This window comes from Crocodylus siamensis, chromosome 6 (assembly GCF_052110815.1).
Source record: "Crocodylus siamensis isolate JL-2025a chromosome 6, ASM5211081v1, whole genome shotgun sequence".
NCBI classification, from domain to species: domain Eukaryota; kingdom Metazoa; phylum Chordata; order Crocodylia; family Crocodylidae; genus Crocodylus; species Crocodylus siamensis.
In genome coordinates this window covers 15763818-15782035 of record NC_143400.1, presented here as the reverse complement: position 1 = coordinate 15782035, position 18218 = coordinate 15763818, and the positions used below count along the sequence as shown (strand labels likewise).

Here is an 18218-nt window from a genome sequence, read left to right as displayed (position 1 = left end):
GGCAATTAAGTCATTGTTTAGTTGGACTGTATCTGGTGGATGGGTAACGAAGGGCCAACAAGTTTTGCAAGTTCCAGGATTACTCAAGTTTTTTCTACAATGTGACCTATATCTTAACAGACCAATTGCCTTGGGAATGACTTCCCTTCAATGTGGCATAACTGAAGGGCGGTGGGAGGCAATAGGGCAGCAGCTCCAGGCACTGCCTTTGTGGGGTGATGCAAAAACAGCCACTGCTGCAGCTGTGGCTAATTGCGCCACCACAATCAGCACAGGGACAGTCTGCTCTGCCCCAAGCATGGAGCTGCCTCGTTGTGCCTCTGAATTCATCTCCCCTCCCACTTGTCATCGGATATTGTTCCTGTGGGAAGGAAGAAAGTGCTTCTTCAGAAAGATTTAGCACTACCTGCATACAAATAATCTGTATGTTTTTACCTGGTTTTAGTTTGAAAAAAAAAACACATTCTGTCATTTTTCATAAAGGAAATCCCCAGAGGCCTGATTCTCTGCAGCCTGCACTCTGCCCTGCCTTCAGACATGCCAAGTGACAGTAAAACAGGGTCACTTTCATTGTGATAGCATTTTTTGCCCCGTTCTGCAGTCACTGACACAGTGCCAGGCACTGAAACATGGGGAGTCAGACCCAGTGTCTGCTCTTGCTCTTCAGTTCATCTGCTCTGTTTCCCTCACTACAGACCAGCCACTTTTTCAGGGACCACCAGCATGTGCTCCATAGTTTGGGAACTGCTGTGGTAGTTAATAAGACGGTTTGTGGACATTTTATTGCAACACTTACGATTAAAACAAATGTAAACCACAACTTCCTGTAAGACGTAATGAAGGATGAGTTATCTAGGGTCTGAAGCTCTCCTTTCCCTAACACCCACCACAGAAGAGGCAAGTTTTAGGCCTTGGGGAAACTGTAAAAGGGGTGTTCTTTTGATGCTTGCTGTGACATGGGGTTTCTAATAAATCATATCAACAGCTCTTTTCCATTCTGTATTTTTAAACATACCAATTGCTAGGTTATTATTATAAGCTGTACAAGGTTAGAGAATGGAGACTGTAAGTGTTCATGTAGCAGTTAGAGCAGGGGGCCACAGTCAAGATTGACATTTTACTTGTAACAGTCACTGACTGTAAGCTTGGGGTAAGGTTGGGAATATTTATCCCTCCTGCAATTTCCTAGAGAATTGTAGAGTTCTGAGATCCTCAAGGCAAAGAAACCATGAAAACACAGAGCAGAACAAAGATAATGAATACCATGCAAATGACAGAATTTAGGACTTCTGACTTAAGAAAAAAACTTCCAAAATAGATACAAAAAGAAATATTGTCTAAGCAATATGAATGTTACAATTTACAAAGTGAGCTACAAGGTGTATTTCTCAATCTGCTATGGCAAACATGCAGACTCTGCTAAAACTGGCGTTGCTGGTAATCAGCCTAATGAGGATGTAGATTTAGAACAACAGGTAATTGCATTGTAAAAACTGAATGTAGCTTGCTGAATTTGAGATTGCTGTATACCCAGTGCAACAGCTGTTGGCACAAATCTCACATAATTCAGTTTAAGTACCAGTAAGTTTGTCTGAATAGAAAATGTTGAAATCTTTCATGCTGCTTTATCTGCACCACTTAACTTCCTTTTTATAGATATGAGTGTATGCAACTCCAGAGAGAAGCCTTAAAAAGTGCCAAGGTTTTACTAACAGGTCATTCTTACAAACAAACAACTCACAGCCCCTTCCCTGGAAACAGAGGCTTATTATACAACCCGGCATTAAAACTAATTTCCAGAGTCAGATTCTATTAAAGCCCTTTCATACCATGCTCTCAGAATGAGGAAACCCACTTACATAAATTTATGTGCAATTAGGTCTCAATTATGCTTTTCATGGTAGAAATGTGGGATTGCTGAAGTCGCTTTTGCATGTCTGATATCTACGTTGAAGAATATGAACAAACTGCTCTCTTATCAGGTTACATTTGACTTAACCAGTAATGTATTAAAAACATAGTGGGGGGAGACAAATAAGTTAGTTTTATGGCATAATTTTGCCCAAAGTTAAACTGCTGAGAAAATAAATCAGAACTGGGAAAAGAGGTATATTAGCAGCAATGATGCCAGATTCACCAGGTCAGCATTTGCAGTAAGAGGGAACATGCTCCTGCGAGAAGGTCTTATTCCACACAAACACAAAGTGTTCCAGAAGACTGAATTTCTGCCTCCATTTGGAAAGGCTGCACCAACCTTCAGCTCAGCCCCCACGACAGAAATGTTTAAAGCATTCCACTTTAACTTGGTTTTGGCATAGACCTAAATTGTTTCTTTCTGTTAAGTGTGGAGTATGAATCTTTATTCACTGCAGGCGCTTGTACACATGATGGCGGTTTAGTCCTTAGGGTTGTATTCTATGCCTCCTAAATTGAAACAGTGGGGTTTTATTCTTCTGTCACTGGTATGGCAAGGAGCCAGATCAGCCCCTTCCCAGCAGAGCCTGCCTGCCTGCAGCCAGAGGGTGAGATGCTGGTGGGCTGAGCAGCCCCTGAGCTGCAGGGGGCCCTGGTCCTTCCCACCATGGCAGCGGTGCCCCCTGGAGCCACACTGGTGGGCTTCTAGATGGCTGGGTGCTGCCCCAGCTCAGAGGTAGCACCCAGCCCAATTCAACTCTTCCCGACCCCAAGCAGGGGCAGTATCTGACCTGCTAGCAACCTGCCTGGGCAGCCCTGAGGGGCACCACCACCATGGAGGGAAAGACCAGGGCTCTCACAGCTCAGGGGCCACTTGGCCCACAGGCAGCTCGCCCCCCGGCTGCAGGAGAGGCAGGTAGTTTCTGCTGGAAAAAAGGATTGGGCCAGGCAGAAGTGGTGAGTGGCCCGATTCTTTTTTTCTGCAGAGCCTGCCCACCCCTCCTGTGGCCGGGGGGGTGAGCTGACTAATAGCTGCAATGCATCATTGCAAACTAAATTTGGGTGTAGTTTAGTTTGCAACGATGCAAACTCGTTAAAAAAACCCAAAATGCTTGCATGTATACAGTGTGATGACATTAAGCCATACAACATGACATTTTTGTCACTTGTACATGGCAATGGCATCACATAAGCATCCTGCCTGATTATTTCTTCAAAGAATATTATGATCATTAAGAAAAAGTGACTTTACATACATAACAGAACATTATATGCGTTTAGAGTTTAATAAGGAAAAAAAATTCCTTTCATTACTATCCACAGAAAGGAATGTAGTAAACAGTCAGGATGGAGAGCTGAACTGGACAATTTAGGTTCAGTTTTACTGAGTCAGTTTCCCTTTTCTGTCTTTGTGATTAGAGTTTTTAAATCTAAACAAACACACTGTCATGTACAATGGGAAGCACAATATATCAATAATCACATTGGAAAAAACATCTATTTTAATTCTCTTCTAAACACCCCCTCTCTCCCCTACCCCACAGCAACTTTCAGAGCAAGTAACAGGTACAGTAGACAATTAATTACACAAAAAGTTACATTTTGATTCTCCCCTACACCAGATCTCGCTCAAAGCAACAGACCCCCACTTTTACAGTTGGCTTGAATAGTACTTCATACTCAAGTTTCTACTTATTTATAGGCTGCATTGGCTACTCAGAAACAAACACACTAGTCCCTGGTCAGGGGAAGTTTCAAAGTGCATGGTCAACAGCCTACAAAAGCCCATAGCAGGGAGGTCCAGGTTGGATCCATGAACTAAATCTGTCAGTCTTTTCCTGCCTAGAGCTGACTGTAGGCTGGGGACTATTTCTTACCCATTCTGGTTGTCTTTTGGTCAGCTCTTCCAGCTGTCGAGGACTTGAAAGAAAGCAGTTTGCAGTCTGCCTGACAGCACTGGATTTTGCAGAGCAAATGTTTTTCTCAGGGGGTCTTATATGCAAGGGAAAGGGGCGGGGAGAGCAGAAAGCTGCCAAGGGGAGGATCTGGTGCTGAAAGAGCGTGGGCGGTACTAGGATAACATACAACCTCCTTTCTTGTACCCAATTAATGCCGCAGGAAGCTACTCGGTTCTACTGCTCCCTGCTGCTCCCTTTTGAAACACAGAGCTGTATCGGATTCTTGCGGACTTCCCACATGCTTCTTCTATTCGTACTCTAGACACGTATATGGGGTAGTCGTGTGTGGTGAGCACAAAAACCCTCTTTATGCAGAGAAAAGCCATTTGCTTTTAACGGGGGGGGGGGGGGGGCGGGGAAGAGTTCTGTTTATAAAACTTTTCTTTTTGGGTAGGATTTCAAGTCTCCTAGTAGGCAACGCATGCCTAACCAGATCACAGCTCCTAATTGTCTTTGCTTGGCAGGCAGTTGTGTTTTAATATTCACGTGGCTCTTCAGTCCCTTAAGTCAGACAGCTAGCTGGATGATATCTTCCCACTCACCAGCTGCAAGCAGACCCATTTCTCCTGTGAAATCTTCTGCAAATTATTTAGCTGAAACCACAGCCTCATCTCAAACCCCTGTGTTAGCAACTCCAACCCCTGAGCTGAAGGCCTGACAGGTAGAGGCACATAGGCAATTAGATTAATTTAGTCCTTTTGCCTGTTTATAAATTAGATACTAGCAGCCTGTGTTTGTTTTTTAATTTAATCTCTTTGTTGCTAACTCAAATGCTTTGGGGAAAACACATTCCAACCTAATGCATCCTTGCTGTGAGCGTGTCTTTGATGCTCTGAGAACCACAGTGGCATATGCAGGTCCATCTAAATCATCCAATATCATTTCTCCCTCCTGACTAGACACTCTGACCTTAACTGACCATTTTCAACCAACAAGGTAACAAGGTGTATTTTGTTTCATGTTTCAGTTGATTTTGAAGATGGGTATGAAATTAATTTTCTACAAACATATAAAGGAAGAAAACTGCACTTCCATAAACTATTGCAAATAGCATGTAAATAGCGGAAAAAAGTATTCAAGTTGTATCTGAAACCCACTGAAATGTCCACTAATGTGGGCTCTATTCCCAGCTCTTTCACTGATGCAGGATAATTTTTGTCTCTTAAAGTCTCTGGGCCTCTGCTTTAATGTCTGCAAAATGGGGATAATGATGGCTACCTCATTCATGAAATGCATGGAGATCAACCGATGAAAAGTCTGATACAAGAGTTAACTATTACTACTATAATTTTGCTCTTTGTTCACCCTGCTCTCCTGATGTACAATATATTCACTGCTCCCTTTGTCTCTCACTTCTATCTTTCAGTCAAATATAACGAACTGCTCGAGGAAAAGCTCAATTTACCACCCTACCCTGTCCTCAGAACTGCTTACTATGTTAATAGTTATTTATGCACTTAATCATTCTCTCTGCCCTCTCTTCTGAAGACTCACCCTTGTTCACCCAATACTGTTCCCCCCTCAATTTTTCTTTCTTAACACACTATTTTTGACTAAGCACAAACCTGTTCTGCTATTTTTCAAGCCAAATATTAAATGTACAACCTCGGTTATCCTCGTGTAATTTAATTTTCAGCATCTAGAGCCATACCAGGAATCAATAGAGCATCTGCTGCTCAGCTGCCCCCAAGTTCACATTTAGAATCTGATCCTGCAGTCAGATGTGCACGGAGCTCCTGTAGGATCTGCTGACATCAATGGAACTGCACACAGGTCCATGCATCCATTCCCATGGCCTCAAATGGAGAATCAGGAGCCTACATTTTTGACACAATGTATGGGATACTTAAAACTTCTCAAAGATGGCCTGGCCCCGATGCTATGAAATCAGTGGGAGCTTTTCCAGACTGGAGCAAAAGGGTGCAAAAGATTGTTTTGATACACCATTAAATGCAGCTATGCAGATTGTATCAGGAATACTAAAAAGTACGCCATTGCCATGCCTTCCAGTCCTAGCAAACATTGTTCCCTCACAGCTCCACTGCAATGCCACATGCATGAGGGAATACCATAAGGACATCGGTAACCCAAACCTCCCAATCAACAAGGACATCACTACGCCACGACTGGATAGGTTTAAATCTAGAAAACCCTTCTGGAAATATGCCAACAAGCTCTGTGATGATAACAAGAGCACTGAAGTACAATGGAGGGAAGACTGGGCAAATACCAATTTGCCACCAAAATACATTGTCACCAACCCTACAGTTCCCCAGCCAGGATTTAACCTACTGAGAAAGATTTGGTCCTCCCTGAATCGCATCTGGACGCTTCCTGGAAAATGTGGACACCTACTTCATAAATGGAGAATCAAAGTGAGTCTGGGTTGCAATTGTGGTATGATTTTTCAGACAGTGCAACACATTGTGAACGACTGCCCAATTAGATCATTTAATGGTGATCTAAAAATCAATCCATGCAGCTAACCCTGAAGCAGTTAAATGGTTATTATATTTAGATATTAATCTATAAATGTTGTAATCCTAAAATGTCATATGCAAGAAGTGGGAGCTTCACCTGTTGGAGTGGGGCAGAATTCAACTAACACTGAATATTTCTGAAAACCCAATGAAAGTAGTGAGAATGCCAAAGAGCAGGGATAGAGGGAGGAGTGCCCCACATACCTGACATTCATACAGATGCAAACCCCTCCACTCCCTGTGCAATCCTGGATGTAGACAGTTCAGGTCTGTCGTCATACCTGAAGCAATCATCTTACCTCTGAAGCATGGAAACTAAACAATAGTTGACCCATCTGCACTTTTCAGTCACAGCTGACATGCTACTTGCAGTGTAAAGAATGTGAAGCATGCCTTAAGCAAACTCTTCAAATGCTATTAATTTTATTTATAGTTTTTGTGAGATTTACTATAGTCTATTCTTAAACAGGACAAGATGGTGCATGTCCTCATGTTTGGATGCATAACTTCAAGCCCCTAACAACTATGTAACTATGAAACTAACTCTTTAAATGTTCTGGTTCATAATTCTTTAAGTGCAGATAGCACATACATTCAGTTGTCTGGACCTTTTTGATTTTTCAGTCTCAATACTATGGCTACTAACAACTGTACCAATTATATTGACATTGATACATAATAGTGAGCTCTGGAGGACAACAACAGTTTCTATGCTTTATGTTTGCATAGTGCTTTGTACGTTGGGGCAATGATTTCTTATCGGTATTCTTAGGTGTATTCACAATAGAAATAAGCTGTAATAATCACCAATTAGATGTTAAATTAAGGACATAAGCACATTTCACAACCCGTAAGTCACCAAGCTGTTACAGCCTGAATTAGTAATGACTTTTGTTCACTGTTGCCCTGGCCAGGATTCAAACTAGCCATCTGACAATCTCTCTCCATTCAATTAATTTATTTACCAAACTAAGCAAGTTAAACTTAAGCAACAGTTTTTCTGTCTACCTTGTTCTGTCACTGCAGCAGCCACAAGTATTCTTCATGAAATATGGATGTGACTTAATTGACCTCAGCTTTTATACTACCCATATATCACTGAGCCAAATAAAATAGCCAACAAAATAATAAATATCACAAACAGTAGGGTAAACACCAATCTTTGGAGTTGTCCTTGGCTATACAGGTAGCTTAGGAGTGGGAGCCTGACCCTGTATGTGTTTGTAAAGCACCATGGACATTTAAATGGATCTTTTTAAAAAAAAAAAAAAAATCACAGAAGAGATCTTGCAGTCCTTAGACAAAACTGCCATTGAGGGGCTTTGCTAAGTCAGGTCTGTAGGATTTGGCTCAACAATTTTATTTACTTTACCTCTTCTGACTGTGCAATCAGTATTACAGCAGAGGACAAAAAACAAACAAACAAATAAAAAACGCTTAGGAAAAAACTCTTCACTGAGATAGTTTCTCTGCTGTGGAGAAGGTGAGCATGAGACAGACACTGATTAAAAAGGTGCATATAAAATTCATGCATGGAAGGTTTTCAGATAAGAAGTCCTGCAGAATTATATGCAGCAAAAAAACACAAAAAAAAACTACATGAAAAGACTGTTAAGACAGCAAAATCCTAAATCAAGTTAGGAAATGTCTCAATGAAGAATGCTGATGCAAAAAGAAAATTAATTAAATTTGCATTGCGTTATAATTATCTTCAATTATGAGATTACTACTGTGTCTACTAAGTGAGCTGTGATTTCATGTTTCTCATTGGCATTTGCATTCAGCATGTGGCCCTGGGCTTTCTATAATACCCACCATCCCAGACCTAAACTGAATATAAAACTAATTCTCTCATAGTCTTATACTGTCATCTAAATGCTTCACTGAAAATGACATTTCTGTACACAGCAACCCCTGTTAAAGTAGGTGGCATTACTGGTATTTACCTCATTTTGCAAATGCAAATTGTGGCCAAATTGTCACAAAAAAAAAAAGGGGAAGAAAACCCCCAAGGTCGTCCTAAACTTTCTTGTCTGTTGGATGAGCATGACTAAGGCATGCCAGTTCCTGAAGACAGTTGCACATGAGAGAGTGATGTGGCCTGTATCACGTTCAGCTGTGTTTAACTCCCCAACCCAAATAACTAGGTACACACTTATAACTAGAACAGCCCTTGGCACAAGCCCAGACTGGAGATCAATCTCAAACCTCTGGTCCATCATGAAACACCTTAAATCAGTGCAACTCAAACTACAGTCCGTGGAGTCAAGTCATCCAGCCCATGGGCCCCCCATGAGTTCAAAACTTAAGTGACCTGGGAACACTGGCAGTGATAACTCCCTACAGTTCTGGGAACAATTAACACTTCCACTGCCCCTTCTTTAAATTTTCTGATCCATGGGGAGCCCCATGGATTGGACGATTTAGTCCCATGTGCTGGATCAGGCCAGTGTGTAGCCCATAGCCAGACCTGGTGCATGGGGTCAGACCATAGATGGAGAGAGAAAATAGTATTTGGGGGGGCGAGTGCATGCATCAGCACAAGAGCTATAACTCCCATTGTGCTCTCCGTGGTGCGATGCATGTATGGTTGATGCACGTATTCTTCATCAGCCGCGCAGAGCTCAGTGTGCATGGGGTGTTGGCGTGGCTGCACACAGAGCAACAACTTGGTGCTGCTGCTGTTGCCGGCTGCCACAAAAATAGTTTGGGGAGGCTAAGCCCCTCCAGCCCCAGCCTTCTGCTGCCTATAGGTCAGACCTAACAAATGGGGTCAGTTTGCAGGCCAGATCCAGCCTACAGACTTGACCCCATGTGCCACACTCTAAAACTGTCTCACACATCTACTAAATGTTGGTGCCCAGTTTGAAAACTTCTGGCTTGTTTTTTCTCAGAGGTCATTGCATTAATACAGTGCTTTTCATTGCATTTGCCACTGTGAACAAAAAGGACTCCAGATGCCTCATACTGAACACCCAGAAAGTTAGGAGCACCCATTAACAGGTCACCTGCAAACATTTTGGTTTACAGAAAAACCCTGTGGTAGATCCTGTGATGTAGGAGCAGCTAGCAGACAGAAGAAATGAGGAAGAAAGTCTAGCATTTCTTCTGTCTGCTAGCTGCTCCTATATCACAGTCCTGCAGACTAGTTTTTAACTTTAGCTACAAACATTAACTTAGATGTGGAAATAATTTTCAGCGAAGCACTGGATGCACTGTCTGGATGCTCAAGAAGGCTAGATTTTGTTTTATGAATCTGAAAAAAATGTCCACTTAATTCTACTGACTACAGGACTAAAGAAACAATGTATTTTGATTATTTTTCCTAGTCTGTTGTATTTGCTTACATAATATATGATATAGCAGATTAATGTACTTTCTAATAAGTGCACATTTATTTTTGCTCCAACCTTAAACTAAATAATATACCCCTAGCTTATTAGTGAAACTTATAGCTTCTTTTTAACTTATATGCACTGTGTTATATATGATGATTCACCATACCATCTGCACCCTCTTTTCAAAATACGAGATCTGTCTATGAGCATTGCCAATGCTTGCGAATCTCCTGCAAGCTATGGGATATGGATATTTAGATTGACTGGTTGACTGATTGATCTGGAAGCAAAACACACAGCATGTTTACACTGCTATAACCAACTAGTATAAGTCTGGAGCAGGCACGCATCAAACATGCCTATATTGGTATAGGTTCTTCCTCTCAGGATAAGGTCACTCACCCTCAAAGAAGTCAGGAATAACTAACTATATACCTGTGTCAGTTATGCTGGTTGAGGGGGGTCCTGTAAATCCAGTCAATTTTATTCCAGGGTAGCTCTTTGCCCAATGCTGACAGGCTTTTACTGACTTCCCTGCCACCTAGTGGTAACAGAGTTGGATTGTTGTAGCCTTGAGAACCCAAGGAATGCAAGAAAAACAAGGTTTGCTGGTAATATCTTTTATTGGACCAATTTTGTAACTGGGAGAGATGTTAGACAAGCCTTCAGGAAAAATGTATAACATCTCTCCCAATTATACAGTTGGTCCAATAAAATATATAATCAAAAAACCCTTGCTTCTCATCTAGTGGTAAGGTATTGTAACAGAACCTGCTGTGGGGAGCTACAGGTGGACAACTGGCCATCTCTTTGCTACAGACATTAGTGTAACTTATACTGGTGAAAACTGTTTCCATGACAAGAATGCTTTTTGTGGGGCAGAGGTTGTTAGCCTCATATCCAACGCCCAAACCTGGAGTCAGGAGACTAGTTTTTGTCTAGCCTCTACTCACCAGCATGTCTGGCATGAATGTCCTCATGGGGTCATAAAGGGCCACAGGCAGCCCCACCACAGCAAAGTATCAGTCTCAGTTACAATTCTGAAATCCTGGAGGGGATACAATTGTTAACAGCTGAATCAGCGTTTCCCAACCAGTGTGCACACTGGCACGCGGTCAGGCATGAACAGGTGTGCCGTGTAATCCTGGGGAGCCACGCCCCACCCCACCTGTCTGTCTGTCCATCCACAGCAGCAGCAGGTGCGGGGGTGGGGAGGGGTGTGGCTCCAGCCAGTGATTCAAGCACCATGCCACCCTCCCCCTGCTGCTCCATGTCCAGCTATGCACCACCTCCCCCCACCCCAGCTCCGTGTCTGGTGTGCCGCGATGTTTTTTTATTCATGTAAGTGTGCTGTGGGATGGAAAAGGTTGGTAAATGCTGAGCTAAATAGCCTGGACCAGCCAGAAGGTACAGTTACATTGGCCACATGACTGAGAATGACAGCTAAAAGGCTCCCAAAACAAGCCAGTCTGGCAGCACCACGACAAAAGGAAGAAAGGATGACACGACGAGATTCCTCACGCCAGTTAAGGACAGAAAGACCTTGTATGTTAGTGACCTGAGCAAATTAATGGAACTAGCTCAGAACAGATCTGGTTAGTAAAAACTGATCTCTGCTTTGGGATGGTGTGAAAAGTGTACTGAACTGATCAGAAATGTTGCTGGTGAACTGTTGGTGTCCTAAGGATGAAAGGAAATTCCTACTGTGTTGGGAGTTTTAGTTCCACATGTGGGAATCCCCACCTCTGTTAGGCTGCTGGCCACAAGTGTTGGCCTCCTGGGGCAGAGGCAGCCTCAGAGCTGTAGGCAGTGCAAGGGGAAGGAAAGCAGAAAGAACTTAAGCAACTCAGAGCAACTCTGCTCCCTTTTCCCCTCTCCTCCTTTGGCAACAAGGGCATCCTCCCTACTCCTCCTTCCCTGCAACCCAGACCACAGAGGCACTACAGCTTCTCAAGGAAACCATTTTAAGAATTTTTTAACATGAACAAGGCAGCCTCTTCTTCCCTTAACTATTTCTGGAAATGACTAAACTTTTACTGAAACGTTATTAAACAAAAGATTGATAGAGACACCCAGAGTAGGAAATTTCATCTGAGCAGATAAAGTTTTGCAAAGTTATAAGCAATCGATAACTTGTTATGATTGGAAATCTCAGGTATCATTAACCACTAAGTGGTACTCCCTGCACTCCTCTATATAGAACAGACAGAAGCTCCTCCCACCCCTTTTACTGCCTTCCCATAGATTCAGTGTTACTAATACTCTGGGGTTTTGTTCTTTTTAAAACAGCATTATTGCTATAAACACCATCTTGAAGGTTAAAAAATGCCCAACATATATTTACAAAATATGTTTCCAAATATCTTTCCCAGTTTATTCATAACAAGATGTGATCCCAACCTTATGAGCATTCAGCTGTCAGGCTGAGAAACATTAGTTTGATTTTGTTTTAAAACAGCAGGCATGGAAGTGGGCCTCTATGCAGCATTTCATGCCAACTTGGCAAAGTGGCTGTCTGTAAAACAAATGTTATTGGCCTCTTTTAACTTTCACCTGACATTTCCAAGGCACACTTTTTCAGGAATTTCAACTTATAACTCATTTCTGATGACATAAAGCCATGTCTATTCTGGAATTCCGTTATCCTGAAAGCAGACAGACTTACAATGTATATTACACATTTAATAATAAATAACAGTTTTGCCAATTCTCAATATGTTATCACAAATCTCACAATATTTGGTGTTTCTATTAAATCACCAGTTCAGTTTCTGCAATCTCAGCTTGGGAGAATTTCATTTGCAGTTACAATTCTAGACCTCAGGTGTGATAAGACAAACTTTAAAAAATCAAAAGCCAAAAAGAAAAAAGGGAGACATTCTTTTTGAGAGCCGTGTGGTTCTCAGCCAAATCTCCTGATTTCTAGGGACCTGACTCATGAGTTTTGAATGCTTGGGGTTGGCACTACTGAAATGGTGACAAACTGATGTTTAGAGACAATTGCAAAGGGAAATCTCAGCTGGGGCTGATGGAACAAACAAAACCGATGATTAAACAGACAGACACTTTGGTAATGACAGCAGCTTCCTGCAGACAACTATCCTGGTTCAGTGCCAAACCCTAAATTCCTCTGGGCTATCAGGGTTTGATGCCAGAAGCCCTTCACTTAATTTTATTCAGTCTTTCCTTATGCAACCTCTCCAAAGGAGGAGTACATGTACTGTTAGTTAGTCAAAACCTGAACTGAAAATTGTCAAGAAATATGTGTGTGTGTGTGTGTGTGTGTGTGTGTGTGTGTGTGTGTTTGTGTGTGTGAACTGAAAATTGTCGAGAAGTGAGTGAGTGAGTATTTGAAGTTCATTAAGACCCTGTCAAGGATCGAAGAAAACACCTACTCCAGGATCTGTTTTCTAATGTTCTTTCATTCCTATATTTCCAAGGTCACATACTCAAGTGTACTTCTTAAAAAAAAATTATATACTTTAAATCTGAACAGTGCACATTCAGCCTGATTGCCATATTTAAGCAGACATGATTAAATTCCCAGATATTTTCTTAGCAAAGGAGGATCTAAAATGTTCACTGAGAACTCTAAGGACATCCCTGTTCAGAGGCTAAAACATTATTAAAAGGGAATATCTTTATTATATAACTCCTGATTTGTTCCAACTGCCTCAGATAAAATACTGGAAGGACTTCATGTTGTAATGCCTCATTGAACTTACAACAAACCAAGCAATCCACACAAACAAACCCTTAAAAATCCACCCCTCAAACAATTAAAAACCCTAATTTGTACCATTTTTTGCCTGTCTACAATTTACAGCTGACAGGCTTTTTACATAAGAAATTTACCTAAAAAAAATTACACCAAGAGCCACTCCGACCCCATTCCTCTGCCCTATCTCTTGCTCTGCTTTCTGCTCCCTGTCCTGTGTTCCCTACCCAATCTGTTGCTCTGCTTTCTACTCTCTACCCTATCTACCATTCTTGTTTTTGCTCCCTGCCTTATCTGCTGCCTGCCCCCTCCCTGATCTGTCACATGCCACACACAGAGACTGCCTGTGCCACTTCGCACCCATGCCACAGGTTGGCCATCCCTACTGTAACTCACGCTAACAGTCAAGAAGAAATTCCACCGATCCTATTGCAACAAGCAAGAATTCCTGTAGGCGATATCATTTATTGGACCAACTGTATGGTTGGTATAGACATGGGCAAGCTTTCACGTATCACAGTTCCCTTCTCCTTCCTCTACTGGAAGTTTTTGTGACAAAAAGCATTATTCGGTATAAGTGTATGTCACGGATGGCCCCGCGAGCGGCCGTGAGCTCGCGAGCGCCCCTTTGCCGTGCCAATTAGGGTGATCTGACACCCTCTACTCGCCCGCCACGTCTTAGATCTTATTGGTTCAGTATGGGAGGCTGCCTACTCGCACCTAACGGCACCTCAATGGTCTCACTACCGCTCCAAAGTGGGGTCCTCTCCCCCAGCCTTATGGGCAAACGCGTGCCTCCAAAACCTCCCCTTTAGCACGCCCCAAGCCTCGCAGCTGTCCCGGGGGACGTTGTCTGGTCCCCTTCCTGTTCTGCGCCCTCTCCGGGCCTCGCCCTCTCTCTGGGGCCTGTACCGCGCTCTCGGCGCTCCGCCCTCTCTCTGGGGCCTGTATCGCGCTCTCGGCGCTACCCCCTCTCTCTGGGGCCTGTATCGCGCTCTCGGCGCTACCCCCTCTCTGGGGCCTCGCCCTCTCTCTGGGGCCTGTATCGCGCTCTCGGCGCTCTGCCCTCCCCGGGCCTCGCCCTCTCTCTGGGGCCGGTATCGCGCTCTCGGCGCTCCGCCCTCCCCTACAGCCTCACCCGGTCCTCCGGTGTAAACTGTAACTTAAAGCCAAGCCCGAACGGCTGTAACAAAATCAACAAAGAGCCTACCTGCTCGTAAAGCCAACGCTCCGTCCTACCTCTCATCAGGGCGATCTTGTTCCCTGCATCATTGCAGCCTGTTAGGGGTAAGGCTGCAACCCCCGACTCTGGCCGCTCAGCTCAGCCGCAGAGCTCCTGCTTCTGCGGCAGCCAGAAGGGAACTGCTCCCTAGGCTTTGGCCTAGCTGTTTATAAGGGCCTGGCCCTGCCCCCTCCTGGCCACATGACCTGCCTGGTTGCCCTAGCAACCCCCATCTGTGTTGCTTCAGGCCTCTCCTCTTCCTGGTCTCTCTTTAGGAGCGGGGCGCGGGAGTGCCCCGCGACAGTGTATCATAACCTGGCTGCATATTTTTGAGGGACCAGAGTAAGGGATAGACAGGTGTTCTGGAACAGTTTAGGAGGAACTCAGAATCTCCCCCCTGATATCTCTTCTACTTCAGGGTGAGCAAGCACCAGATCTATACTTGGCACAGCATCCACTGCCCTACACACTGGCATAATGGTTTTGGCCAGTACACTGAGCAGGTAATGAAATGAAACAGCTCCAGCACAAGGAAGTAAATCAATGTAAAAGGCTGGTAACAATCAACTGCTTACTTGCAAGTCAGAAAATATTTAGTTACAATGAGTGGCAACAGAAAATAATTTATTCTGAAGCCGACTGCTGATGAAAACCTATTATAAACCCTCTTCATCAGAAAACATAATGTCCAGACAGCTTCAGAATTAAAGATTACCTACATAAAATTTTCAGTGTGCTCGTGTTTCTAACCATTCACTAGAGCAAGTTGTAAAAGCTATCAAGAAGTTGACGATGGATAACTCTGCCAGAGAAGGTAGCTTGCCAGGGAAATTCTGTATACCATCTAAAGGATGTTTTGAGCTCATTATCTGCTCGACACATTTAACGAAAGAATAGCTCTCTCAGATACTAACAATTCAGGCAGTGATCTTCATTTGGAAACTTAAAAAAGATTCAGAGCCACATGGTAATTACAAAATGGCGTCCCTGTGAAACAGGCTACAAAAAACCTATGGAAATCATGGGTAATGGTTTACATACAATCATAGGGAAAGTAAGTAAAAAAGATTAGGAGGGGGTTATTCCACAGAAATGAGCATCAAATAATATCTGAAGACTATTGGATATTATATCCTATTGATGTCTAAAAATAGTAGTGCTCTCATTAGACATTAAGATTCTGATGAGGTTGAATGATGGGGTCTGGATTATGCCTTAAATGAAATGAGTCACAGCTCAAAAAGTCAATTTAAAAAAAATATCTATACACAACCTTCAATGGATATCTGATACAAAATCACCTTTCTTATTTTACAGGGACACAAGTTGGGACTACCTTTTTCCTCACTGTAATTTGAAATGAACTGTAGAACCTGCAGCAGCCAGAGATGGCACCTCTGTTATCAAAATGGATGACATACTGTATATTGTTTTCTTTATTCTGGTTCTATCTTATTGTTAGATAGTTATGGTATAAAACATTAATAATGATTAATTAATAAGTGACCCAAAGAAAATTATTCTGGCAGACTGAGACTATCATGGAGATTTTTTGAAAGGGAATCACCTCCCAAATTTAGCTATAAATTAAATAATTCTAAATCAAAATTTGTACCATAACAAATATGGTACATACCTTGTAAATTTAAAAAAAGTGACAAAAAATTATTTGGAAATTAAGTTAAACATGAGAGTAACTAATATGGTTTAAGTATTAGTGCAGTCTACTGATGCAAAATATCAAGAAAGACACTGACATATTAAATGGGGGGAGGGAAGCAACACAGTTGGTTTCTGCTTCACAGATTAATTCATGTCTTCTCTCAGATGCTTCCCAAGAAGGTTAGGGAGGCGTATTTTAGAAAGACAGAGATATTTATTTCAACAGTTATTCAGAAGGGAAGAATAGCAATACTCCAAACTCCCAAAGCCAGTGCAAAACTAAAATATGCAGTAGTTTGAAACTTTCTGATCTTTAGATTTTAATTTACTATCTGTAACATCATTATATATACCAAGTCTGAATTCAAATACAGAGAAAGAGATGGCAAAGTATTTTAACAGTACAGAAGAATAATGAGACTTACTAAACTAAAATGGACATAAACAAAAAGGAGGAAAAATTAATTTCTAAACTCAGATATGATAACTGTAGTAATGGGTGTTTCAAGCTAGCAGTGTGCTTAAAGTTAGGTATGTGCTTACGTACTTTGCTAAATAGGGACTACAGTAGAAAAACATTTTAGTGAGATCACATTTAAACTGCTTTACCACTTTAGCTGTCTAAACAGAAACTTCCTACTGCCAAGTGGCAATTTCTCTAAACGTATATCTTTATTCTTGTAGTCAGCTCCTTACTGTATGCTGCTTAATGAACTTGTGACTGAAAATACTGTGCTACATCTTGTTTCATTTCCAGAGCCAGATACAGCTTTACAATGAATTTCTCAGTGATTATGAAACCACATGTTGAAACCTTTTGACTTCTTGCCTTGACACCAACCAAGTTGCAGGTGGTTCCAATTTTAGACTCATGGCAAAAACCCTGTGGCAGGCGTCCAAAAAAACTGGCAAGCTGCAGAAGCAACATACAATGCTCCAACTTACTATCTTTGGAACTGCTAGTTTGATATATCAATTAATCTTTGCTGCTTTGCTTAAATCTTTTGCTAAAATGTAATTTATACTATAAAAATAGGTCGAAGTTAGGTTACAATATGTACCTCAACCTACTTAATTATGGTAAATGGCATTACAACGTAGTTACATTACAAAAAATTGTTATGCCTTAGTCAGGGTTAGTTCATGACCCTGTCCTAACCTTGACCCACTCTTAATAACAATTAGCCCTTAGGGAAATAGTTAATTATTTGTTATAATAATAAGTCTCTTGGACCTCTTTAGTAGCAGATCCTTAATCAAAAAATCCACTGCGTATATCTAATAAATTGGACAGCGCATGTGTACTATTGCTGTTCACTGGATGGAATCACAAGTATTCATTTTTATGTCATATGCTCTATAATGTTAACAATTAGAGAAGTCTCCTTTATTCTGAGTGATATAAAGCAGGGTTAGGATTTGATTCCTATTTCTACTATCACTGTAACTCCGCGTAGTGTAATATGAAGCACAGTGGCAGCCAGTATTTGCTCCCATAGCACAAAATGGCATGGATTCCCCTTTCATTCCATATCCATACATCAGAAATTATAAATAGCTCACCAATATTGAGATTCCTGCTGAATCCTCTCTTTCTTTTTTGCCCTGCTTATTAATCGCATCATGATTTAGCATCTTCATCACGTACACTGGATGAACGCAAACAGGGCCTGGTGACTCCTGATGATCCCTATTTTAAATATAAGAAAAATTGTAAATATAATAAACAAGTCCAATATGGTGGTGTGGTATTTGTTGATTTTGTTATTAATGGTGATCACAGTAGTTATAGATTTGCTTTTACTATAAAATGTTATCATTTGGAGTTGAATTGTATTAATAATGCCTGAGCTCCTTTTAAAAGCTTTTTTGACCTTTTTAGTCATTAGGGTAGACCAGTAATGAAAATAGTAATTGGCTTCAAGG

The 18218-nt window shown here is 41.9% G+C and overlaps 1 protein-coding gene and 1 long non-coding RNA gene across 5 annotated transcripts in view; one reads left to right on the top strand and one right to left on the bottom strand.

The window, feature by feature from the left end:
* LOC149861254 (methanethiol oxidase-like) overlaps nt 1-18218 on the bottom strand; it is a 37799-nt gene that overhangs the window by 17455 nt on the left and 2126 nt on the right. For 2 of the 4 annotated variants that reach the window (XM_090053560.1, XM_090053563.1), the window contains exon 3: nt 17856-17982. In XM_090053560.1, coding sequence (XP_089909686.1) covers nt 17856-17917 — 62 coding nt within the window. In that variant the 5' untranslated portion in view covers nt 17918-17982. Of the gene's footprint in view, nt 1-3791; nt 3926-14618; nt 14760-17855; nt 17983-18218 lie in introns of those variants that run through there. The other 2 variants (XM_090053564.1, XM_090053561.1) reach the window with 2 other exon arrangements.
* LOC149861255 (uncharacterized) lies at nt 4030-17847 on the top strand. Its single transcript, XR_016443156.1, has 3 exons — nt 4030-4160; nt 4840-6247; nt 15948-17847. It is a non-coding gene; the product is annotated as an uncharacterized LOC149861255 (long non-coding RNA).